A 25785-nucleotide genomic window follows, 5' to 3' on the forward strand; every position below is an offset into this window, starting at 1 on the left:
AGATAAATCCAACAAGGAGGCAAACAATGTCATGGCAGCTTTTTCTTGCCCTAACAAAACATTTAATCAGCTTTACAGGACTTAATTCTGCAAACTGCCTCTCAAAAAACTACTTTCCAGTTTATTTCCTTTAAAATTCTAGTCCATCGGCTGAACCCAAACCAAAAAGTGGATATAGGGACCTTTTTATGCAGATGTTGGACTGCATATAATTTTTGCGCAATCTCAGCAAGAATAATTATTATTAATGATGGAGTTATCAGTATAATAAATTCGTACAATTCCTATATCCTGGCATCCAATTAACCAGAACATATGGTAATCCAGCACAAAACTGCAATATTATGTGGTATTTTAGAGGACTAGATGCAGATACTGAGCAAAGCTAACCAATAAGGACATTTACCCACCCTTAAATGTGAGTTTTATATATTTTACTTTTGAGAAGATGGTCACAACCCTAATATAGGATTAAAAATATAAAGTAGATAAAACATGAAATGAAAAAGGTTTTCCAGTTTTCTGTAAATTGTCCAGGAATACATTTTATTTCAATTTTACCTTAGACATATTTAATAACCTTTCCAATATATAGTGTCTGTTTACCTGTGCCAGCGTTATTCATGGTAATTTATTTCCTGTGACATACCGTGTCTTTGCTCAGCCAGCACATCCGGCTGAGAAAGGCACGGCGCATCACCAATTACATTTACAGGAAGTGGGCCAGGCGAATGTTTCATGAGCTCCGCCTCCTCTGGTCCCGCCACCTGTAGACCTAGTTGATGAAGCGCAGTGTCTTTACACAGCAGGAAATGCAGGCTGAGCAAAGACACGGAGCGTCATCAATAATAGTGCACGCCCGCCCGCCCCCACTCCTCCTGTCTCATAGTCCACGCCGCCGCCTCCTCCACTCTTGGAGGTCCCGCACTGAAGTGCATGTGAGGAGGAGGAGCGGAATCCCTAATCCCAGGCCACAGTGTTGCCAAAGCTGTGGCCGGGGATTATGCTCCAGGACAAGTCCCTGACTTCACGGTCCACATATGGACAGTGACTTTTCCTGGAGCGGTCCCCTACACCTGAAACCGAATACCCAGAAACAGCCGGCGGAGATTCCTCTGCAAGAGAAGTCCCTGACTTCACTGTCCATATATTGACGTCAGGGACTTCTGAAGCGGAATCCCCACCGCTGTAGCCGAGGACTAGGAATTCAGGAGAAGTCCCTCACTTCACTCCGGGGAGCCATGTGGCACTACCTCCGGGGGGGAAGGGGGGGGGGGGTTTGCGGGGGGGCCGTGTGGCATTTTCTACAGCGGGCATTGTGTGGCAGAAAATTTACAAATGAAATTCATCCGTTTTTAAAACGGACAAGGAAAAAAACCGGATGCAAAACGGGTCAAAATCATCCGTTAAAACCAGAAACATGGCCCGAAACGGCCAAGAAAAACTACCCAAAACCGACGTTTTTATCAGCCAACACACAAACGTCACTTTTTCCCGCGAGCCGGTTTTATTTCTTGTGGGGAAAAACACCCCCGCCTCCTATTAAAATCAACAGGAGGCATTTTTAGCAGTTTTGTGACGCGGAAACCACAAAAAACGTGCCAAATAACATCCGAAAACACCTATTGATTTCAATGGGTGGCGGTGGCGTTTTTTTCCCCCCTGTGAGCGGTAAAACCGGTTTGCGGGAAAAAGCAGACATGCCACATCTTCGGGCATTTGACATCCCATTGACATTAATGGGAGGCAGAGATGTAGAGAGAGTTTATCGCAGCGTTCAATGGCCGCGAACAAAAAAAAAAGCGGCGTGCAGGCTGGTCAAAATCTGCCTCAAAATTCAAGACAGAATTTTGAGGCAGAATTTTCTGCCAGCAAAAAACGAATACAGGATCTCTTGGAACAGATCCAGCAGCAGGTGAGGAAAATGTGCTGACTGGATTGTGTGTACCAAGATATCTGACATAGGTGGGGTGGGCAGACTTACATTTATCAGGCTGTAAAAGCGTTGGGGGGAGGGAGATGGTTAGATCAGGGATAGATGGAGGCACAAAGGATAATGATGATTATTAGTGTGTAAGACAGTGTGCAGGGAGAGAGCAGGGAATGACCCTGTGAACATAGAGGGGCGTGGCAGTATGCTAATAACTGAGATGCTTTGGAGGAAAGGGGGCGGGGGGGGCTGCAAGCTGTCTCCTCTGATGCAGCAGGGGATTATGGGTATGGTGGGTTACAAGACAGGAAACAGCCAGGACCAGACGCAAGGGATGTAAACAAACAAACAGCAGCAACGATGGAGATCAAACAGAAACTGGTTAGAAGTTTAATAGGGAAGGCAAACCAAGGCTGGGGGACACTTTAGAATTTTTTTTCCCTGGACAACCCCTTTATTTACGTGAAGCAGTCTGTAAGGGGTTAGGCAGCTAGGAGTGTGCCAGTTGGCAGAGCTGCCAAATTGCTCCCGATGATCGCAGTGGTTCTGTTACATAGCTACAGCCAGATTGCACCCTGGCCAGAGGCTGTTAGTGTTTAAGTCATCAGGACCCGATTGATCAGAGGCGGACAATAACCGTTAGACCTGGACAGCCTTATGCTGTGGGCACGCCATGATTGCTAAAATGCCACTTTTGATAAATGTGGGCCACGGTATATTTGAATAGCTCTACAAAACGTTTTTTTTTTTTTTATATATACAGCAATTATGCATGGTTTACAGAACACCAGAAAAACCCTTTAACTTATCCATTGCATTATGTAATGTTTGAATGGAGGAGAAAACAAGGTTCAATTCTGTATTCTGCTGGTTTCCCATTGCCAGAGAGCAGTGCAATGTAGAACTTCAGATGAGTTACAGTCAGAGCTCAGCTGTTCATTTATCTCCACACCGTTGTCAGACATAGGAGCAAATATTTCAAAGGACAACCAGCAGGATTGTGGAAGTAGCACTACCGTAAGCGTTTTTTTTTTGGAAATCGTATGCAAACTACAACAAGCTAACCACATGAACATTATCTGGAAGTAAAGCGCACATACCACGCAGGTTATACAGGTAAGCAATAATGACCATTTATTTAAACTTCTAGTAGACAATATCTACTAGATTTGGAATAAAAGTACTTTCAATAAGTACTACAGCTTAACTGTGAATATAAAAGAAAAAAAAATAGTACAAAAAGTAACATCATAAAAAAAAAGGGAAAAGAATAAGTTTGCAAGTGAGTAAACCTTGGATATTGAAATCGAATCCAATTTGAACGCTCAGCAAAAACGTGTTTGTTCAGGCCGTCAGACACTAAAAGAGGTGCAATATTTTATAAAACAATGCTTCCCCTATAGACTAGCAGTCAAAGCCAATGACACAGCAGTAGTGTTAAGATAAAAGGGCCAATTTCCACATTGCGAGTCCCCTCCAGCAGACAGTGAAGCGCGTTAGCTAGGAGATTATGGAAAAAAATTTTTGCAGGCTACCCAAGGCTGGTGCTACAAAGAGGAAGAACACTTACACTCCATTCATTCAGCAGCGAATACCCACAAGTGACGAGGTTACGCAGCTGGCTGCATAAAGCAATAGACGAAATAGATATGCAGTACATACGCATCCGATGTATAAAAAAGCCATCAAAGCACTGCTCACATTTTAATACATCGTCCCAGTGAACCTCCTCAGTTAACGCAAAAGAAAAATTCCTAGTCCAAAACTATTCTTTACTCTTAGCAAGAGGAAGGGAAAAAAAAGGTTTATATAAAAAAACACTGTACAAACAGCAAGGAACATCTCCTAACATACCAATGGCAGTATGGCCAGTGCACAAATTAAGTAGTGCCACAAGTTTTTCACGTAAAAGTTTCTAGGAAAATGGAACCAAATGGCATTGTTCACTTTAATAATTCCCTCTAAATAGCACACCGCCAGTAGGAAGTCTGCCATAGCTAATACTTTACACAGCATGGTTTTCAATTACAACACTATACTGTGAACCCTAAATCCAATTCAAAAGAGGGAGAAAAAAAAAATAGCTGCTGAGAAGATTCAACCACATATACTAGGGACCCTCTTCCCATTTCATGTTGAGTTGGTCACAAACATCAAGTATTCGAGGCTCCCAAAGTGACAAAAAAAATGAATTAAGTCCTCTTTTGCCAGTATACGTGTAACATCCTTCAAGTACATGCATGGCTCCATATCATCCAAAAATGTCCAGTTCTAATTAGGAGACGGAGGAAATGGGATTGTGGGGGGAGCCCATCTGAGTAAGTACTTTATCCAACCACTGAAGCGGGCCATGGAGGTGAATCTCAATCCAGCAGGGGGTGCTAGTGACATCCTGCCGGTGATACTCCGCACCCCATCCCTGAAAAAAATAAAAAGGCAAACACATTTTACAATTTGTTACTTCATTCGTTTTGAAACTTGAACACAATATTGGCAATTAGATTTCACACAGATCCCTTAGGCCTCATGCACACGACCGTGATTTTCGGGTCTGCCGGCTGCGGACTGTCAGCCGCAGGCCGCCCGCAAATCGCGGGACATGCACATGGCCGCGGCCATTGTTTTCAATGAGCCCGGACCGCAGAACCGGGCCGTAATAAGACATGCCCGTTCTTTCTGCGGGCCGGGCTCCTGGTCCGTGCACGGACCGCAAAAACTACGGTCGTGTGCACGGCCCCCCCATAGAAAAGAATGGGGCCGCAATTCTCCCGTGGATTTTCGGGGGAATTGCGGCCGCAAAAACACGGTCGTGTGCATGAGGCCTTAGGGTGGATTCACATGTGGCAAGTTTTGTTGTTTTTAGTTGCAGATAATTTTTACATTTCCATTCATCTGAATCCAGTTGTTTCTGCAGCAGGTGTATGAATTTAAACGGAACAGCTTTTCAGTTGCAGGAAGTTCTAGTGTGACAGCACCTTTAGGGTATTGTTCACATGCTCGATAAAAATACGGCTGAAAAAACATATTTTCAGCCGTTTTTGAAGCTGAAAACGTTTTTAGAGGCGTTTTTGGAGCAGTTTTTTCCATGGGCAGTGAAAAACCGTTCCAAAAGACGGTTCAAGTAGTGACATGCTCCTTTTCACGCACTTTTAAAACAGTCGTAAAAAACGCCCCATTTGAACTAAACCGTTTTTCCCATTGGGTTCAATGGTCGGATGTTTGTAGACGTTTAGCTACTGTTCTTTCAGGTGTATTTCGAGGCGTACACTACCCGAAATACACCTGAAAACCCAGCGTGTGAACATGCCATTAGGGTTTTGTTCAGATATGGCGGATTGTAAGTGGATTCTCCACAAACAAATTTGCATCAATATTATGGCAAAATAAAAGTAAATGGTGTTTTACAAACCCCCATTCAAACCAGAAAAAACGTGGACTGATTTTCGGCGTTTGGGGTCATCAAATGCGCAGCATGCACCATTGGTTGCTGGTCTGCCACAGAGTTTACCCGTTGCAATGCAGTTTCTCCGTGTCTGAACTTACCCTGTATTGCTTCATTTCAGTAAGGCACCTGCTGCCTTAACTGCATTTCAGGGTACTGATGTGGCACCGACATTGCCACAACATTAAGTAAGGCCTTTTATGCATTGTGCAACTAAATTCTGTCTTCCAGTCAATCCATTTTTCCTGGGAAACCTTTGTACCACCAACAAGCACAATAATTCACTTTCCTATGTGAACAAGGTACTTTCCATGCAACAATTGCAGTGCAGCTATGGAATACACGTTCAATATAATAGAGTTTATTTTACGGACTGCCTATGTTAGAACTGGAATTTTACCATTAAGGGATGAGAACTCTATAACCATCAAGACGGGTTTATATTACAGCTATTTATATAGTTTGTGAGAGTTGATCAGAACTATATATTAGTGGTAAATTACCTACCTTTACAAAACTCATCCGGATAGTGCACATCTTTGTTAGTTCATAGACAGTCTCAAAACCATGGTTCACAGACTGAGCCAAGAGCTGAGCAAACTCCTGGTTGTTGAATATCTTTAGGCTGCAACCACTAGGTATTTTACAGACCGTGGTTGGGTGAAAACCATGGTGATAGTTACAATTCCGGCTCTGGACAAAAATGCTGCTATCACTCAAACACTCTGCGTACACTTCCCCTCCAACGTAATACAAGTGAACACCTAGAAGAGAAGCAGAAATATTTTCTCATATCCATATATTTCCAATATGCACCAAGTAACAAAAAAGGGCAATAGAAGAAAGGGAAGGGCCACGAGACAAATGTGTGATCAGGCGCTTGTACTACGGAAGGATATCATAGAACGACTAGACATACCTTTCCCAATGTGCCTCCTAGTGTTTTCAATAGTGGAGTTGCGGTTAACATTGGACAAAAGCCCGAGGCAAAATCTGTTCCGGTTGTTTGAAGGATCGGTGAATCCATCCACCAACACACTTGTGGAGGAAGCATGGAACGCCTCTCCTACTCGATTGTTAAGCTCATAATAGACAATAGAACACCAGTGTTTTGGCTCCTCATAAGCAACAGCTTGAACATCTGCAAGACAGAAATTTTATAAACACATGGTCACAAAACAAATCCATGAACGAGGAGTGTTCTTTATTATGGCAGCACACAAAATATTGCAGAACAGACCGACATCACAACTTATGATGCATAAAACCTGTATTGACCTCTAAACTATTCTCTAAGATATGAGGCTACAGAAAGTATGCCTAACTTATCAGAATAAACGGTCATGTGTACATGAGGAACACCACGATTTCTGGGCATTTTAGGACTTCTGAATAAGGCATTAAAGAGGGGGAAACTGTTGAGCGTCTAAAAATCGGCTCTGTGACGGACATTTTTTATGGTTTTGTTTTTAACGGCCATCACGCGACTGCATGTATTTCTATGGGGCCGTGAAAAATAGGATCTGTGAAAGCAGGTGCCGCACGGGTACAATGAAACACGCTCGTTTGAATAAGGCTTAATTCTCAGTTTTCTCTGAGCTAGTAAGAGCCTATACACACACACAAGTAGCTGAGAATCAAGCAATGTGATGACCTAGAAATCTTACCTGCCACCTGTGTCTCACTGCTCATGCTTCCTCCCCCTGCTCACCACTTCCCTCTCCATAGACTTCAATGCAGCGTGTCTGCTGCAGACTCACTGTCTGCTCCTGCTCCCCCTCCCTCGACTTGAATTGGCAGGCAGTGAAGAGATACAGCCCTACCTTCTGCAGCCCGTCTAACCAGGGTCAGCCAATGCTTGACAGGGGTGGACAGCAGATTACAGGAAGGGAGACACCTAGTGGCAGTAAATTCGCACAGTATTCATGTAGATCAGGTATACTACTAGATTAGCGCAAGTGGTTTGATAAATTAGTGCCGATTTAAAGAAGCAATTTTTTTTTTTTTTAAATCCCACCCAGATTAAAAGTGTGATGAGGTGCAAGGTAGTCCGGTGTATTGGCTTATCTGGTGCTCCATTTCCTGGGTAGCGTGGGGGTGGGTCACATGATCTCCATTCCGATTTCTACAGCAGGGACCGGAAGTCAGTATCTAAACGAAAATCTATAAGCTTTGATGAGACTTCGTTTTTAAATGCAAGTAGGACCTCCAGATTCCATAGAAGACACTGTAGGATTCAGCAAGTCAGAGTGGAGATCACATGAACCCCATGGCAGCCTGGAAAGGAATTGCTGCTTGTTAAGCCAATACACCTGATCACACACTACAGAAACCAGATTACAGTAATTAGCCTAGTTTCATAATAGATCCATCATAACTATTGCTGCATTGACATGACTGAAATCCTACTGTAAAAGCCCTTTTACATTAGTCCAATGATCAGTTGATCGCATCTATCACATGGCCCAAAATATGGTCACTAGTCGGCAGCACATCTCCCTGAATATATGGGGACGAACAATCGTTCATCCACGTACTAAATGATCGTGGTTTCATTTGAATAGCGCACGCAAGATCCGATCGAAAAGCTGTATTGTTGATCCGTGCTTTTAAATAGTGGTAAACACAGGTGAAGATCGGTCTGTGTGAAACCACTGAGCCAAGCACACGTACTCCATATACATTACATACAAATTCCCACTAAACACACTCCCCAGCTTCTTGCCGTCGGCCTGCAATTTTATATGGACCCTATCGCCTCCACTAGTTATTAGAGCATCAAATAGTTCTGTAACATTTTCTTAGAACTCATACTGTTCCTTGGTTATTCCCCCTTGGAATTTTTGAATAAATTGACCACTGGGTGTTATCATTCCCCTAATCAGAGGTACGTCCCTACAGTCACACCTCGGCCAACACTGCTTGGACATGGTCAGTCTGGCCTTTTTCGGTGTTTTTGTATAAATGTCCTTGTTTTTATCTGTTTTGACATGGTCAGTCTGTGTATGCCCCCCCCCCCCCTAGTAACACCCAGTTTTAAATTTATTCTTAATTTCTAGGAGAATTAAACATATAAATGGCACAATGCAGTTTTGAAAAAAATGCTCCAGATGTTATTTCATGGCAAATACACCTGTCCTCTTCAAAAGATCTGTCATGGTGACGAAAAGTAAAGCATAAATGGACACTTTTCTCAAAAATAGCACACACAAGTACAGAGATGGTTGTCAAATGGTATGCAACAGCCAAACTCCATTTAGTTTTAGGGTACTTTGTCATTGACTTGCTAGGAGGGGCAGCGCCTACAAAAACGTAGATCGTGCTGCCTCGCTGTCTTAGCAGTGATAAACGCCGCTACAGATTCTCCTTCATTCACATAGCACTAAGCAGTGAAAGCAGGACGTTTATGGCTGGATTTACACGGGAAGGAAATACTGCTCTTATTTTCCGTACGGAAAATCCAATGGATTACAGTCCCAGCCATGTGGGAGATTTAAACATCTCAGCCACATGTCGCTGAACCAGGTTTAACATCCATCCACAAATTTACTGACTGTTCACAAAAATGGGAGGTTTTTTTTCTGCTGTCCATGGCGTCCGGCAGAAAAAAAAAAGCACCATCTGGGATTTTGTGTCAGCCAAAATGTACATGCGCAGTGCAAAGGAATAGTAGGCTGTGGCCGGGCATATTTTCAGATTCTGCGGAATCTGAAAACATGCAGGCCGGCCGCTGCTAAGTGAGGTCAGTGCCGGAAGTGGACCAATCCAGTCCACTGGTCCAGTCCTGCGCCGTCACCGACCCCACTTCATGACCACCTTCTCCTCCTGACGGGGAGTCGCGTCAGGCATAGTGGTAGCAATAGGCTACTGCTCTCTGCACTAAGTACAAGGGAAGGGGAACTGCGCGCGGCCATCTACAACATCGGGGGGGGGGGGAAGCAAGCAGCGAATGGCCGTCTACAGGGGGGGCTGTGTGTGGTATCTGCAGGGGGTACTTATGGTGTTGAGCACAGAGGGATCATTATTCCCATCTGGCTCATGAGTTTGTTTAGAGGATGGGGTATAGGTGTGGAGAGTGCTGGAAAAGCGAGAAACCAATATGTCTGTCAAATTCTGCAGAGACGAGTCGTGGATGGAATAAGTCTGGGCCGGATGGAGAGAAAAAAAAAAAAAGAAAAGAAAAGCGAGCGACTAATCAGGGAAAACCTCACCTAGGTTAGCGTGGGAAAGCTACAAGCCGAGCCGTGATTGGTGAGTCACTCCACGCAACGATTTCGTAATGTGTCCGTAAAATTTTTTGGGTTTGTCCGTGAATTTTAGCTCAGTCCAGAAATGTCTGAAGTGGAGGTTGGCAACCCTGCGCTGAATATTTTCTGGATGGAAATCAGACCGTTGCAGATTTTTAAATCCGCAGCATACTCATTCTGCTCTGGATGTTTACGGTGGATTTCAGCCTTACAATGCAAGAGCTGAAATCTGCACATAACATTTCTGAAGAAAATCCACATATGTTGTGGCAAAACCACAGCATTTCCATCCAGTGTGAATCTAGCCTAAGGTACTATTAACACGAGCATCTCAGACATTCAGATGCATGGACGGGTGTAAATCGGTGGGTCATCTATTTTTCTCGTCCGTGTTGCTCTTCTGCAAGCCCCTGGTTTCACTTTTTGCAGCAGTCTTTAGCAACTCATCTGTGAAAAAACAAACAGCACGTGTAGGTCATCCTATTCACGCACCTATGGACTTTAAAGGGCGAGCCTGGTCCGCAAAAGAGACCCAGAATAGTACATGCTGGGAGTTTCTTGCAATGGACACACTCCATGGGTGAAAATTATATATTTTTTTATTTATTTTAATAGCCCCATTAAATTGCATGGGTCGGTGTGCTGTCACTTAGTACGGACCAGAAATACGTTTGTGTGAATACAGCCTAAAACTTTGAATAAAAACAGGCAAAACTACAGGGAAGAAGAAAAGGAGACTTTCTTGAAGCCAGCAATGGATCTTTATCTTTGGTAGTGGACAGCAATTGAAGCATTTTTTGGAGGTTATTGCTATGTATTTAGAAGTTAATTGAAGACACTCCGTACAACACAAAAAAAATAAAAAATTTTAATACTTACCATCCAGTGCCTCTGCAGTCCAAGTGACCGAAGTAGAGTCACGTGGAAGAAAAAGTCACCCCAGGAGGTCGGGCCGCACTCAGAACAGAGGATCGTGTTGCCATGACAACGCCCGGGGGTAAGTATTGACCTTTTTATCTTTAAGCCAAATTTATTTTTCCATGAGTCACAACTTTTCCTTACCAAACCCAACATTTTTGCCTAATTTGTAACAAGTCTTACCTTCCCATTGAATTCAATGAGAAAAACCCACAACATTCGCTTTTCGAAGCATAAATTGACATTCTGCGGATTTTAAAAAAAACCACGCACTGCAGGTCAATTTGTAAACGGTTTCTTGGCTGATTTTTTACGCAGTGTGTGGATGAGATTTCCACTCGGCTGAAAATTTGCAGCGCATTACGGTGGCAGCAGTGAAATCAGTTGCGGAATATCTGCAGTGTTAACGCCGTGTATGTCCCTACCCGAAATGGTATAGTCTATGGTGGCAAAACACAGGCATAAAACAGCTGCCAAAACACTAGCATATCAAATCTAGGGTGACAACCTGTTTCTCAATGTGGCTCCATGGGTCATCCCACTGCCGGCATAATTAAAATGCGCCTGATTATAAACAAAGGGTTACTTAACTTTCACACATCAAGATACCAGTTACCATCAAGGCTACAGCTTTCTGAAAGCCTGTAAGAATCTCTGCCAGCTGGCAATTCCTCTGGGATGAATCATCCCGCTCTCACAGATTTCTCACACAACTTCCTTACGTTTGCTATAAGTCATGCAGAGCAGGTGCGATGTGTCTGTTCCCAGAAAAGGCCAACAATGGAAATCACCCAATTCTACTGACAGGATGCAGCTTGTTAAATTAAATCTCTTAGGACCAACAAATGTCCGGCAGTGTAGGCCGTCTAATAGCTCAACTGAGATTTTGTAGAACGGTTCTCGAAGGCCTCATGCCCACGACCCTAAAAAAGCAGTTCTATTGGCCGCGGACACCTTTCTGTATTGCTACAGATAGATGTCAGTGCCGGGAATTGGAGCAGGTCCTATTTTTCAGGCCATGCTCCTATACTTTGTATGTGAGAACGGCCCGAAAATACAGGCTGCGGCCGTCCCGCCATTGCGGGCTGTGATTACGGGCACAGCCGTGTGAATGAGGCCTCTGCAAATTCAGTCGTTAGCATGCCGTATACGATCCGCAATTACGGACAGTATAAAACACATTCAAACTTATGGGCCAATGCACACGACCGTGGTTTCCAGGGTCCATGCATTGCCGGTAGAGCTAAAAAAATAAATACAATTAGGACGCCATTATACGGTCCACAATTGCAGTCTGAGCTCATTGAAATCAATGCACATTTTGTGTATGCACAGTCAGATTGCGGACAGACCGCAGAGCTCCGTGACCCGTCCGTGAACACAGCTACAGCCGTGTGCATGAGACCTAAGGGAACAAAATAATGGGGCCCAATTCTAGGCTGAAATCAAATAAAACTGATCAATCACACAGTTCTCAAACCCCAAAAGTTATTCATTGTACTGCCTCATATCTGAAAAGATTTTTTATTTCTTTAAACCTGTAGCAAAAGAACCTAGAAAGACTGGAGGGGAATTCTGCAACTTGTTTACGTCCTCCTTCCTGTCGTAGAAAAGTTGTCAGCAGCTCAAAAAAAATAAAACAAAAAAAATAAAAATTTTACTTCTGGGCCGTTTCCGCCTCTCGCCACTTAGTGGAAGAGACTACAATGACACCTGCGTTGTGATGCATTTACTATAATCTATGCCAGAAACTGGTGTAAATTATAGTGAAACATCTACGACAGCTCCTGTGCCACTTAGTGGCGCATGGACAGCCAAAGATGCAACATTTATTAAGGTGTGTGCCTCTTCAAAACATGAAGACCCAAAACATTTACACATGCATCTTATAACAAATTGATATTTTTTCAGTAAAATGCTAAGAAAATTCATAAACAGGGAAAAAAAAATAAAAAAAAAAAAATTACAAAAGTAAAATAAAAAATACCATGAAAATACAGCCAGCATTCCAGATTATCTTTATATTGGAGCCTAGAAGACACTTGTCCCTCTGGATCAAAATCTATTATAACTTTGGAAGAGTGGGATATCCATTCACAAAGACAAGCTTATATTGGCCAAACAATATTTGGCAATCGGTTTTTATGCCATGAAAAGTAACTTCATGGTGTGTTTTTTGTCATTTCAGAGAAAGATCTCCCATTAGACACAATCTGATATCGTACGGAATAAGAATAGTATAAATTTCGGACCTATGATTGATCACTGCTGACCAATACTTCAATTCTCCATGTCATTGGAATCCAGTTTGCGCCTCCTCCACCACATCGGATACAGCAATCTACGCTTTAATATAAAGGTTAATTAAGGGCTTTAAAGTCTTGTAATAAAGCTGGTGTAGAAACAAAATTGGTACCTTTCTGCCCAGAATTTGTACAACTCACTGTTATTTTTATACATTGTGCCTCATCTAACTCCCCTATCCCCCTACCGCGGTTAGATTTAAGATTAACCCTTCCATGACCAAGGGTTATTGATGCATTTGTGTCCATGTCACACTTTGCATTGCTGTAATTTTTGGGGGGGGGGGGGGGGGGAGTTGCATATTAAAATAATTTTACTGTGGGTTTTTTTCAAGACACATGGGCTTTTTTATTATTTGTTAAATTGGTGTAAATAAAATAAAAAAAAAATTTCAGTAACTAGTCTTCTCTCTCCATCAGATTAAATGTCTGAGGGAAGTGAAGGAGGCTTAGCGTTTAAAGCGGAGGAAAGTTTGTTTCGTAAACTAACTTTTCTATGATCACCATGATTGGAGAATCCTAATGAGCATACGGTCATCATCTGCCCAGAAATAGTTTATTGGCTCTGATCTCTGGGCAGAAGCAGGGAATGCCGGAGGAAGATCAGGGACAAGATGCACTTTACACACTGCCAACGTCTATAGTCTAGCTAACTACACAGGGCATGGTCAGGACGTGTATATAACTTTACGCCAGTCGTTAAAGTCTTAATATTCCATCAATATTTAAAACCCATACTTCTATAAATAAGCTAAAGCTTTTCAAAGATGGATTGACCCATAGAATTTTTCATCATGAATAGCTTTGTGCAGCAGAGTTAAAGGGAACCTGTCACCAGCATTTCCCCTATTAAACCAGCAATAGCTGGTGGAAGTGGGTGAAAGATAAATATAGGTTACATAAGGATTTAAAGAGGTTCTGTCAGCAGATTATAAGTGCCCTATCCCCTACATAATCTGATCGGCGCTGTAATGTAGAGAACAGTAGTGGTTTGTTTTTTCTTTAGAAAAACTATTTTCACCAAATTACCTATTTTAGATTTATGCTAATTAGTTTCTTAATGCCCAACAGGGCGTGTTTTTACTTTTGACCAAGTGGGCATTGTACAGGAGGGTATGACGCTGACAAATCAATTTGAGCTCCGGACGAAGCAGGGAAGGGTGTCAGACCATATAGGACGGGCGCATGCACGCTACCTCAGACGAGATTTTGGCATTCAGGACAGGCCAGTTTTCGGCGGTGGGCGGCCATAAGAAGGAGGAACGAACAAGACTGACTATTACCATAAAAAGGCGCAAAATGTTTGCAGACTGTTCACTTACAGTCGGAGTTTAGAGGGGATAAAGGCAATGAACTTTTGACAGCGAGGGGTGAGTAGAGTTCAACAGGAAGTGCTGGTGACAGGTTCCCTTTAATTTCATAGAGTGAAAATTGTTGTCTATGTAAAATAGTCTAATCCTTACTTAGAACGTAAAGATTTGAACATTCCGCCCTCAGGCCCTTTTGTTTATCCAAAATTGTTTATCAGCCAAAATCGGATAACTGAGGCAGTTTAGTAATTCCCCAGATCGTTCACATTTGCGTTGGAGCCGCAGTCACAGATCCGGCTGAAAATACAGAACATAAAAAGGCGCAGCATGCTACGCTATAGTTTCCAGTAAAACCAGAGACACCCCAATGGAACCCATTAAAGCCAATGGGTTCCGTTGGCCACCGGTGGTGTCAGTTGTACAGGAACCAGTGTTTCCAGTAAGAGGAGCAGAACAACGATCAGACTGGGCATAATAGAAAGCTGAACGCAGGTGTGAACCCAGCCTGCGTGTAATCCCAATTGAACCCTCAAAATCAATTAGTTTTTTTTAAACTCAATACATACTTTGTGATAAAGGGTTACATATTGGAAATGTCCCCGTTTCTCAGAGGATCCTGCCCAGACCAAATCTTCTGAGTAAAAAAAACATTTACAACCCAATTATCACAAACAAATCAGGTTTTTCAATTATGCAGCCAAAAAAAAGGCAAACCCTTATTCCGGCCACACTAATACCACTAACTTAATGGAGGTTTTTTTTTTTACCCAATCAAAATGAAAAAATCGTTCAAAATACTGTCGAACGTCTTAGAATACCCTTTCAGGCAGCCACAATGACCTCTCGTATGTTCTCCTGTCTTAATAAATCCCCCCCCCCCCTTTTCAAGCTACACTAAGTTTTGGCCAACCTAAAAATGTATGTAAAAACTAAACTACCTATGCAATCTAAAATGGACAATGTGGGGGTCGAAAAAAAAAGGAAAAGGCTTGTGCGAGGAGTGTTATTTGTAAAGGTAACATACGAAAGAATCAACAGTATGTGTGAGACTGCCAGGGAGAAAGACCTACCAGAATCAGAAGGGTGCATGCATGCCGTTCATTTCTTCAGTGCGCTGTTTTTTTTTTAACAGATCGCACACTAACCCATTCATTTCTTTTGAGTCATGCACTTTCGTTTTGCGGATTCATGCGCCCGAGCCGCAGAACTCAGAGCTGGTCTGATGAGTTTTTGCAAAACTGTCTCGCTCATCTAACCTGTGGGTCCGTTAAAAAAAAAAAAAAAAAAACAACCACATCCGCCATTTTTTACGGCCTATAAAAAAAAAAGGGACGATATGTGCATGAGCCCTAACAGTATTACATAAAGTATGCAGTTTCCTATTAGGGAACAGTTGCCTTGTGTGAACAAGCCCTTACTGTTCAAAACATCAGAAGTCCAGAAATAAACTCTGCTTTCTACATTGCTACACAACCTGCAACAAATCTTATGACTTGTCACGAAATGCAGCATCAAGGGTGCTGAGCAGAAGTGAAAAAAAGGGAAGTAGGAAGCATTCTCAGGCCAAGAGCGGATTAGTTCCCACGGGAAGAGAACAAAATAAGTTCCTAAAAACATAAAAAGGAATAAATAAAACCATGCGAAACTGAATGTGAAGTGTAAGGATCGTGCAGTGCACCTAAATCTGCCAGGAGGGGAAAGATGGAACAGCTCTTTTGCAGCAAGTACAGGTCGCCCCGTTGGTTGAATTACTTTTAGGATAGTTTATTGCATTATAACAAGCAATGGTCGAGTCTCAGCAGAAACACCTGAACCATTTAAGTGGACATGTTTAAGAGCTTCTTTTGCAGACATGTCCCCCTGAAACGTGCAGAACCCGACACTACTAGTTATTCAGAACTCCAGCTTTTGAACGATCAAGTTAACCGTTCCTTTATGGGAAAAAGGAGGGGCAATGATTTTTTTTTTTTTCTAGACAATTTTTTGCTCGGCTGTTATGTAAACAAGGAAATGGTTGATATGGCAATTACTCCAACAAGTGTATTGGTCACAGTGGCTTTTATCAACATATCTAGTGCTTTCCTGTTTAAACAATGCTTAACCAATGGCAAGCTGCAGTCATTAGTAAGCACGCAGCACACTAACCGTTCCAGGCAACATATACTAGAAGGGCAAAAATACTAACAGTGCTCAACGGACTACTCACCTGCTCGATTTATTTCTTGAGGGATTGGAGGCACCATCATGTTTGTGTCCATTGGCTGAGTGTTGTCCTGGGTCATCTGATCTTCTGGAGGCATGTAAGCTGGAGGAGGGGTGTCCGCTGAAAAGATTCAGGACGTAACATTTCAGTCTACACTTAAAGCATTTACAATGTAGCAAAAAAATGATCAGAAGTAAAAATAGCTTAGAATGCTAATAAATCTGCACTGGGTTGACACCACTTTACATTGCATATAGTGCATGAATTCCAATAAACGTTTCAGGCAATTTTGACACTGTAAAAGGTTTTTAATGGTTACGGATATTAAGGCAGGGACTCCTAGCGTCGTACATAACTATGATGCTAGGAGCCCGGCTCGTGTGCTCGCGTGAATCCAGCCTGACAGGGCTTAACAAGCAGCACATTACTTCACTGCATTAATAACCTGCAATCCATGGCAATTCTGCATGTGTTACGTGCCATTTTTGCAACAGATGTCACACTTTTCACTGCAATGGGTAAAGTTTGTGCCAATAACAGAAGAAATACTTAAATTTATATCTGAAAATTTGGGATGCTACCAATCAGGCAGAACAAAAAAATTAAAACTAAAACTTAACATATTGCATTAGGTAATTTAGCCCTAGCATTTTAAAAAGGCAGACAAATAAGAACCGGATAGATTGCCATGTTTAACCCCTCAGTGACCGCCGTGAAAAGGCATATTGGTGGTCACGAAGGGGCCTTAGACTAGGCCGTCGCCTTCTCACGACGGCCCAGTCCAAGTCCTGCACAGGTGTCCCGTGCAGGCTGGAGCCAGGCTCGGCTGTCTGATGACAGCTGGGCTCCTGATCCAACGGCCACGAATGAAGTTCACTTTGATCGCGGCCGTTTAAACCGTTAAATGTTGCGGTCAATACTGACCGCAGAATTTAAATCATTTGCAGAGGGAGAGAGTTCCCTCTCACCCATCGGCAACCCGCAAATGCAATTGTGGGTCTCTGATGGGGTGCCATGGCAGCTGGGTGCCTGATAAAAGCCCCCAGGTCTGCTCTGGACATATGACAGTATACCAAAGCATTATTGCCCAAGTATACCAAAGCATCATTGCCCAAGTATACCAAAGCATTATTGCCCAAGTATACCAAAGAATTATAGAAGCGATCTAAAGATTGCATAGTAAAGTCCCCTAGTGGGACTAAAATAAGTAATAAATTTAAAATCAAAACTACAGTAAAAAACGAAACAATTTTTTTTCACAAATAGCGGATTTAGTAACAGTGTAACAAATAAATAAAACTACACGTTATCGCTGCGACCGTAATGACAAACATTAAAGTTATGTAATTGAAACCGCAAGGTGAACACCGTAAAAAAAACAAAAAAACAAAAAAACAAAAACGCAAAATGGTTATTTTTTTTTTCCTATTGCCCCCCAAAAAGTCAAAGTTAATCAATAAGTCCCGCGTACCCCAAAATAGTACCAACCAAAACTACATCTCGTCCGGCAAAAAAACAAGCCCTCATATCACTACATTGACGGGGAAATAAAAAAAAAGATAAATAAAAAAAAAACTGCTCTTGGAAAGAGACGATGCAAAAAATAAATAAATTAAATTATTTTAGTTCAAAAGAGTTTTTATTGTGCAAAAGTTGTAAAACAAAAAAAACCCTACATTCGGTATCACTGTAATCATACCGACTCATAGAATAAAGTGTTATTTATGTCGCACAGTAAACGGTGTAAATTTAAAAGCGCATAGAACAATGGCGGAATTTCAGTTGTTTTTTTCATATTTCCCCCTGAAAAAAAGTTAAATCGAAAAATGATATCTACCCAAAAAGTACAACTAATTCTGCAAAAAAAATGAAAAAGTCCTCATAAAGCCATGTCGACGGAAGAATAAAAAAAAATAATAATTAATTATTATAGCTCTTTGAATTAGACTTTAGAAAAACGAAAAAAAAAAAAAATAAAAAAAAAAAAAAAAAAAATCGCTTGGTCATTAGGGCCTAAAATAGGCTGGTCACTAAATGGTTAAGGCTGGGGCCATACAGACTTGTCACACTAAAATGTCAGACTACCGAGCATGTTTTGGGAGAACAAATTGCAGTTGTGTAACTTGGTATATTGCACAGATAAAACAATTGAGAGAGTGAGCTGGCGATGTGACTTGTAGACTTGATTTTTGGGACCCAGCAACTTGGTATTGTTGTGTCCCAACAATAAACTCAAAAAAACCAAAGCACAAAGTGGTTTGCCAGATAATTATATCCATCAACTCACTTCAAAGTGTGCTTTTGTTCTTATATTTTCCCTTTTGGCCATTGACAAAAATGTATTATTTTTATTGAATCATGGAAAATGTAGATCTCGCTCATGAAGCATGGAAAACAAAGGCAGAGATAACAGGGTGTGTTTCTAGACTGTAAATGCACATACCTGGGATCTGAAAAGGGCTTCCAGGATCAGAGCTTGCCGGAGAGTGAGGGTAAGTACTGCTGCTGCCAGGAGAGTTCGGGTAGCTGCTGTTGGGCGAATGCGGAAACGGATGGCTGTTTGGCTGCTGGAAAGAATCTGGAAACGTGGCATTGTGTGGCATGTGTGGCTCACTGGGCTCCATTGTGCGAAACTGAGCAAGGAGACTGTGTTGCGGGTTATACTCACTGTGCCTTGGAACAAGGACTGGAGGAAGAACTAAAAAAGGAAAAATAAATAAAATGTTAGGGTGTTTGACTTATTTTGGAACTCAACAGAATGGACTGAGAAAATCTCATTTCCCACGCAATATAAGTATTAATCTTCAACCTGTAGGTTTCCATTTGGTTATAACTCACGTTTTACCTTTCAACTAAAAATGGGGGCCTATTTAAAAATCCTTTAACCCCCTTAAGAAATGGTCTAAATAGAGATAGTGAAAGTATACTGACAGCCCAGAGGAGTTGGGTCCCAAACTTTCAGGTTGTGGTACCCAGACATCCCCTCTGTCCCCCCCAGCATCAAAAAGGTCAGAATTACAAGATTTGAGAGTCATGCGAGATCTCCCGTCCCGTTCTGTCTTAAGAGCACTCACTGCTGTATTAATATTACGCGTACTTCTGTAACAATGGTTACCGATTTGTGTAAGCAGTACTTAGCACTTATGTTAGTGGTAAGATCTGGTCGATACATTGAGTATTTTGCCATTTTTCACATTGAAAATTTTGCATATTTTTTTTAATTAAATGTATCTGCTTGTAAGACAGATAGTTATAACACACAAAAGTTACTAATTAACATTTCCCATATGTCTACTTTATGTTGGCATCATTTGAACGCTCTTAGTTTTCTAAGATGTTGTTACAAGGCTGAAATGGAAATTGAAATTTTTACTTTGCACCTTCCGCAGCGCAATCATTCATGGAAAAGGCCTGTGGGGTGAAAATGCTCACTACACCTCTTAATAAATGCCTTGAGGGGTGCAGTTTCCAAAATGGGGTCACTTCTCAGCAGTTTTTTATTATTTCACATCAGAGCCTCTGCAATTGTGATCCAATACTTTGTGAATTGCCAAATTAGGCCTTAATTTTACATGGTACGCTTTCACTCCTGAGCCTGGTCGAATGTCCAGGCAAAAGATTAGGGCCACACGTAGGGCATTTCTAAAACCGTGAAACACAGCATAATGAGAATGGTCTTATGGCGGCACAAGCTGGGCACCACATATTGGCATATCTATGGAAAAAAAAAATATCTCATTTGGGGTTGATATGCTCACTACACCCCTAGGTGAATACCTTGAGGGGTGTAGTTTACAAAATGGGGTCACTTCTGGGGGGGGGATCCACTGTTTTGGTCCCACAGGGACTTTTCAAATGCGACTTAGCGCCCAAAAACCAATCCAGCAAAATCTGTACACCAAAAAGGAAATGGCGCCCCTTCCCTTCTGAGCCATATACTGCGCCCAAACAGCAATTTATGACCACGTATGGGGTATTGCCGTACACAGGAGAAGTTGCTTTACAAGTGTTGGGGTGCTTTTTTTCATTTATTTGTTGAGAAAATGAAACATTCAGCTAAAACTACGTCTTATTGAAGAAAAATGATTTTTTATTTTTATTTTCACTGCCCAATTCTAATAAAATCTATGTAACACCTGTGGGGTCAAAATGCTCACTACACCCCTAGATGAATTCAAGGGGTGTAGTTTTGCGAAGTCACTTGGAGAGTTTCCACTGTACTGGTACCTTAGCTTTGCAAAAGTGACATGGTGTCAAGAAACCAATCCAGCAAAACCTGTGCTCCAAAAGCCAAATGGCGCTCCTTCCCTTCTGATGCTTGCCGTGTGTGCCCAAACAGCAGTTTATAACCACAAATGGGGTACTGCCGTACTCCAGAGAAGTTGCTTTACAAATGTTGGGGCTCTTTTATTCGTTGAGAAAATGAAAAATTTTGAGCTAAAGCTACATCTTACTGGAAAAAAAGGATTTTTTTTTATCTTCACTGCCCAATTCTAATAAAATCTATGAAACCCCTGGGATCAAAATGCTCACTACACCCCTAGATAATTTCCTCAAGGGGTATTGTTTCCAAAATGGGGGATTTCCACTGTTTTGGCACCGCAAGAGCCTTTCAAACCTGACATGGTGCCTAAAATATTTTCTAATATAAAGGAGGCCCCAAAATCCTCTAGGTGCTCCTTTGCTTCAGAGGCCAGTGCTTCAGTCAATAAGTGCATGTGGGGTATTTCTAAAAACTGCAGAATCTGGGCAATAGATAGAGTTGCGTTTCTCTGGTAAAACTTTCGGTGCTACAAAAAAATAAATAAAAAAATAGAATGTTTTTGCAAAAAAACAAGACGACATTTGAAAATTTCACATCTACATTGCCTTAATTCCTGTGAAACGTTTAAAGTGTTAAGAAACATTCTAAATGCTGTTTTGAATACTTTGAGGGGTGAAGTTTTTAAAATGGGGTGACCTATTAGGGGTTTCTAATATACAAGGCCCTAAAATCCGCTTCACAACTGAACTAGCCACTGTAAAAATAGCCTTTTGAAATTTTCTTGAAAATGTGAGAAATTGCTGCTAAAGTTCTAAGCCGTGTAATGTCCTAGAAAAATAAAAGGATGTTCAAAAAACAATGCCAATCTAAAGTAGAAATATGGGGAATGTTAATTAGCAACAATTTTGTGTGGTATTAATATCTGTCTTACAAGCAGATACATTTAAATTAAGAAAAATGCTAATTTTTCACAAAATTTTGGCTTTCACAATTATATACTAGGTTACTGGCAAAAGAAGTCCACTGTGTCACGAGAAAACAATCTCAGAATCGCTTGGATAGGTATACGCACTCCGAAGTTATTACCACATAAAGTAAAACATGTCAGATTTGAAAAAAATAGAATGTGTCCTGAAGGCCAAAACAGGCTGCGTCCTGAAGGGGTTAAGGCATTTCACAGCAATTAAATCAATGTGGAGGTGAAATTTTCAAATCTAAATTTTTCTTGGAGGAATTTCTATCATAAGCCGAATTTTTTTTTTTCTGTAACACAGAAGGTTTTACCAGAAAAACACTACCACATGTATTGCCCAGAATCTGCAGTTTTTAGAAATACCCCACATGTGGCCCTAGTGTGCAAGTACACGAAAACACAGGCCTCAGAAGCACATATTGCATTTTTTGGGCCATTTTTATTAGAATATATTTAGCCACCATGCCAAAACTGTAGAAATCCCCCAATTTGGAAACTACACCCCTCAGTGAATTCATTTATGGGTGTTGTGACCATTTAAACCCCACAGTTGTTCCAAAGAACTTATTTGAATTGGGCTGGGAATTAAAAAAACAAATAATATTTTCCAATATGTAGTTTTTGCTCAAAATTTCTGATTTTTACAAGGAATAAAATGCCACATTTTGTTGCCCAATTTTTTCTGAGTGCAGTAATACCCCATTTGTGGTGATACACCGCCGCTTGGGCTCGTGGGAGGGCTCAGAAGCGTAGTACCGTCATTTGGTCTACTGGAGTTTTTCTGGTGCCAAGTCACGTATGCAGAAGCCCCTGAGGTACCAGTACAGTTGAAACCCCAAAGAGGTGACCCCATTTTAAACACCACACCCCTTAAAGGACCGGTGTCACGGGAATTTTTTTTTAGATCAATTTGCTTTTAGTGTTTTATTAAAAAAAATGTAATTTGCGTTTCTTTTTTTTTTTCTTTTTTCACTTTTTCTTGTCCATGGGGGCTGCCATTTTTTTTTCCATCTCTGTATGTGTCGATTAACGACACATACAGACATGGAATACGGCAGCTACAGTCCCATAGTGAATGCGAACGGGGCCCGTTCCATCCACTATGCTGTACGCCGTCTGTGTGGGAACTGTGCGACGTCCGGCGCCATTTTCTTGTGGACCGGAAGTCGCGGCCGGACAGTAAGATTACTACTTCCGGTCGCGGCTTCCGGACTTGTGCACTTGGAGCGGAGGTAGCAGACGGAGCGGACGGACCGGAGGAAGCGGTGGTGGCAGGAGCAGGTAAGTTAGGTCTGTGTGTTTACTACTGTATGTTAACCTACTACACTGTGTGTTAGCTCAAAAAATGGCGACACACAGTGTAGGAGGTTTGACCGTTCAATCCCCTCGTTTCTCCCGGCACCAGCCAGGATAAAGGAGGGGGGATTCTGAGAGCTCACTAGAGCGAGTGAATTTTCTCAAATTTTGCAGCATAAAGCAATGTGGTTGCTTTACCACATGCAATGCTGCAATTTTGGGAATTGCTTCATCTAGTGACCAGCGCTGGGAAATATTATAAATTAGAATCTAATTTATAATATTTCCTGACTCGTGAAAAAATTAAAACAATGTTTAATCACCCATACACTAATTGTTTAACTAAAAAAAAATAAAAATTTTTTTCTAGCGACACATTACCTTTAAGGCATTCATCTAGGAGGTGTAGTGAGCATTTTGACCCCACAGGTATTGTGTAAAAGATAATGCGCAGCAGATTGTGCAGAGTGAGATTTGCAATTTTCTATACATAGACCATTTCAGTGTCCGATATATTGTGCCCAGCATGTGCCACCAGAGATATACACCCCATAAATTGTAATGTGGGTTCTCCCAGGTACTGCAATACCCTACATGTAGACGTTGTATGTTGCCTGGGCACACGGCAGGGCTCAGAAGGGAAAGATGAAGGGGGATAAGATGTGTGGAGTGCATCAGGGTAAATAAAACTGGGGTAAATTAAAAAATCAAGGGATGTATGATAAATTTTAAAACAATCTTTCATACAGAGCCCTGGCTTTTCGGGGCACGTGTCACATTGGTATATTGTGTCCTTCCTTATCCCCCTCTTTTAGCACTCTGCACCTCTTGACTTTTTCCCTTCCCACCAGTTCGGGTAACTTCTCCTGGAAAATGTTGCCCTGGTACTATGCATGTGGACTCACTTCCAGAAGTACTGGGTGACCCCGCCCCTTCCTGGTCCCTAAAGGTTAAGTTCAGTGATAACCACCTCTTGAAATTCCAGGAAAGTTCCCCTCTGGCCTGTACATCGACGTAGCACGTACGCTTTGTACAATGCCATCTGTATGATGTGCACGGCCAGCTTCTTATACCACACCGCATGGCACTGTAGGGCTTCAGGACTTGATCTGACAAGTCCACCCCTCCCATGTACCTATTGTAGTCCAGGATGCAGTCTGGTTTGGGGTTCTCTGTACTGGTACGGCCATGTATTGTCAATACAAGGACATCTCTCTTGTCCTTGTATTGACACACAATATGTTGCTGCTAGAATGTGCCCTGCTCTCACCCCTTCTGAGTGTTTGCCCAAGCAGAGTCTTAGGGAGGCCTCTCAGATTTCTTCTAGCAGTGCCGCAGGACTTCTGGAAGTGAGGCACTTTGAGTGGGACGCTGGTAGCGGCGGAATTGAAGCCTCAAAATGTACCAGAGGCTCCAACAAAAATACACTTCTCAGGGATGTATGCTTGGGCAAACCGGGCACTGAAATGGTCTAATACGGGTCTCAGTTTATACAAACTGTCAAAACTGGGGTCATCTCCAGCTGGGCACTGCTAATTATCAGTATAATGTAAGAAGCGAAGTATTGCCTCCTAACGCATCCTGGACATGGCCATACGGTACATCGGGGTGTGGTATAAGATGTCCATGCTCCGGTAGGTCCTAATGGACAGCTTTTTCATACGCCCCACGTTCAAGTGAAGTCCCCAGAGCTTGCCCAACTCTGCTGCATCTACAGGGGTCCACCTGTGGGATTTGGCATAAAATGATGTGGGGTTCTTCGTAATATACTGATGGGCATATACATTTGTCTGGGGAACCATAAGCTCTATAAAGTGATCAGTGAAGAACTTGAAAAACTGAGCCCTGCCGCATTAAATTTGATTCCCAGGATGCCCGTGTACTCGGGGCTCATGAATGTCTGGTGTGGGGGTCCAAATGGGATTACTTCCCTCGGTGGTTTCAATGGTGGTGGTGGTCCTGGGGATTCTCCTAGGGGGTTCCTCCTCATCACTGGATGAGGAGGTTGATAAATAAAATGGAGTCTCACCATCCGACGAGTGTGTCGGAGGCAAGAAATGAATATGCCTCTTCAGCAGTACATTTGTTGGGACATGTTTGTTATGTTGTGCTTAGACACGGGTAAGATTTATTATTTATACAGCAAATAAAATATGCTTCCCTATAGGCTGGTACATAAACTAGCCAAAAAATTTGTGTTTTTATAGAACGAGTGGGCTTCCCTGAGACTAAAACTAACTAGGGTGAGGGTTCCTAACACGAGACCAAACTAGATTTTATTTGAACTTCCCTAATACTAAACCTAACTACGGCGACTACTCCCTGACACTAAACCTAACTAGATTATTCCGAGCTTTCATGACGCTAAACCTAAATACGGTAATGCAACACAGAAAAGGTTTGGACCCTTGGTAGTTGGCAGGCCTAATACAGCAATTGAAAAACGGATGCCAGAGGCAAGGAAGCCTTATTTCCCAGCTACCAATAGAACAGTTAAATTTTTGAATTATAATCTTTATTATGCTATTCCAGCATGTAAACAGACAAAACCAACATGAATAGTTAAAATTTTCTATGCATGGATGGGGTCAGTAGCCGTTGTGGCTATAACAATATATATATGTGTTCCTGCCGTCTGTGACTGCAGACAAGCAGATTCAGGAAGTCACCGATATCGACGGAGACCTCCTAAGTAGTTAAATTGTTAAATTATAAAGTAGAGATGCCCACATTCCAGCATGCGTTAAAATTAGGAAGAGAGCCCCCCCGACATGTTTCGCTACTTATGTAGCGTCCTCAGGGGTTCATGGGGCTACCAGTAGCCCCATAAACCCCTGAGGACGCTACATAAGTAGCGAAACATGTCGGGGGGGCTCTCTTCCTAATTTTAACGCATGCT

General features: G+C 42.1%; 1 protein-coding gene across 1 annotated transcript in view; it reads right to left on the reverse strand.

Moving 5' to 3' along the window:
- Window positions 1-3038: 3038 nt before the first annotated feature.
- The window catches only part of SMAD1 (SMAD family member 1), a 67498-nt gene continuing 44751 nt past the window's right edge, over window positions 3039-25785 (reverse strand). The window contains exons 3-7 of the mRNA XM_075860382.1: window positions 18797-19051; window positions 16357-16473; window positions 6292-6513; window positions 5880-6136; window positions 3039-4349 (exon numbers count right to left, since the gene is read on the reverse strand). Of these exons, the coding sequence (XP_075716497.1) occupies window positions 4206-4349; window positions 5880-6136; window positions 6292-6513; window positions 16357-16473; window positions 18797-19051 (995 nt within the window). The 3' untranslated portion in view covers window positions 3039-4205. The remainder of the gene's footprint in view (window positions 4350-5879; window positions 6137-6291; window positions 6514-16356; window positions 16474-18796; window positions 19052-25785) is intronic.

The sequence above is a fragment of the Rhinoderma darwinii genome, chromosome 1, assembly GCF_050947455.1.
Source record: "Rhinoderma darwinii isolate aRhiDar2 chromosome 1, aRhiDar2.hap1, whole genome shotgun sequence".
Classification (NCBI taxonomy): Eukaryota; Metazoa; Chordata; class Amphibia; order Anura; family Rhinodermatidae; genus Rhinoderma; species Rhinoderma darwinii.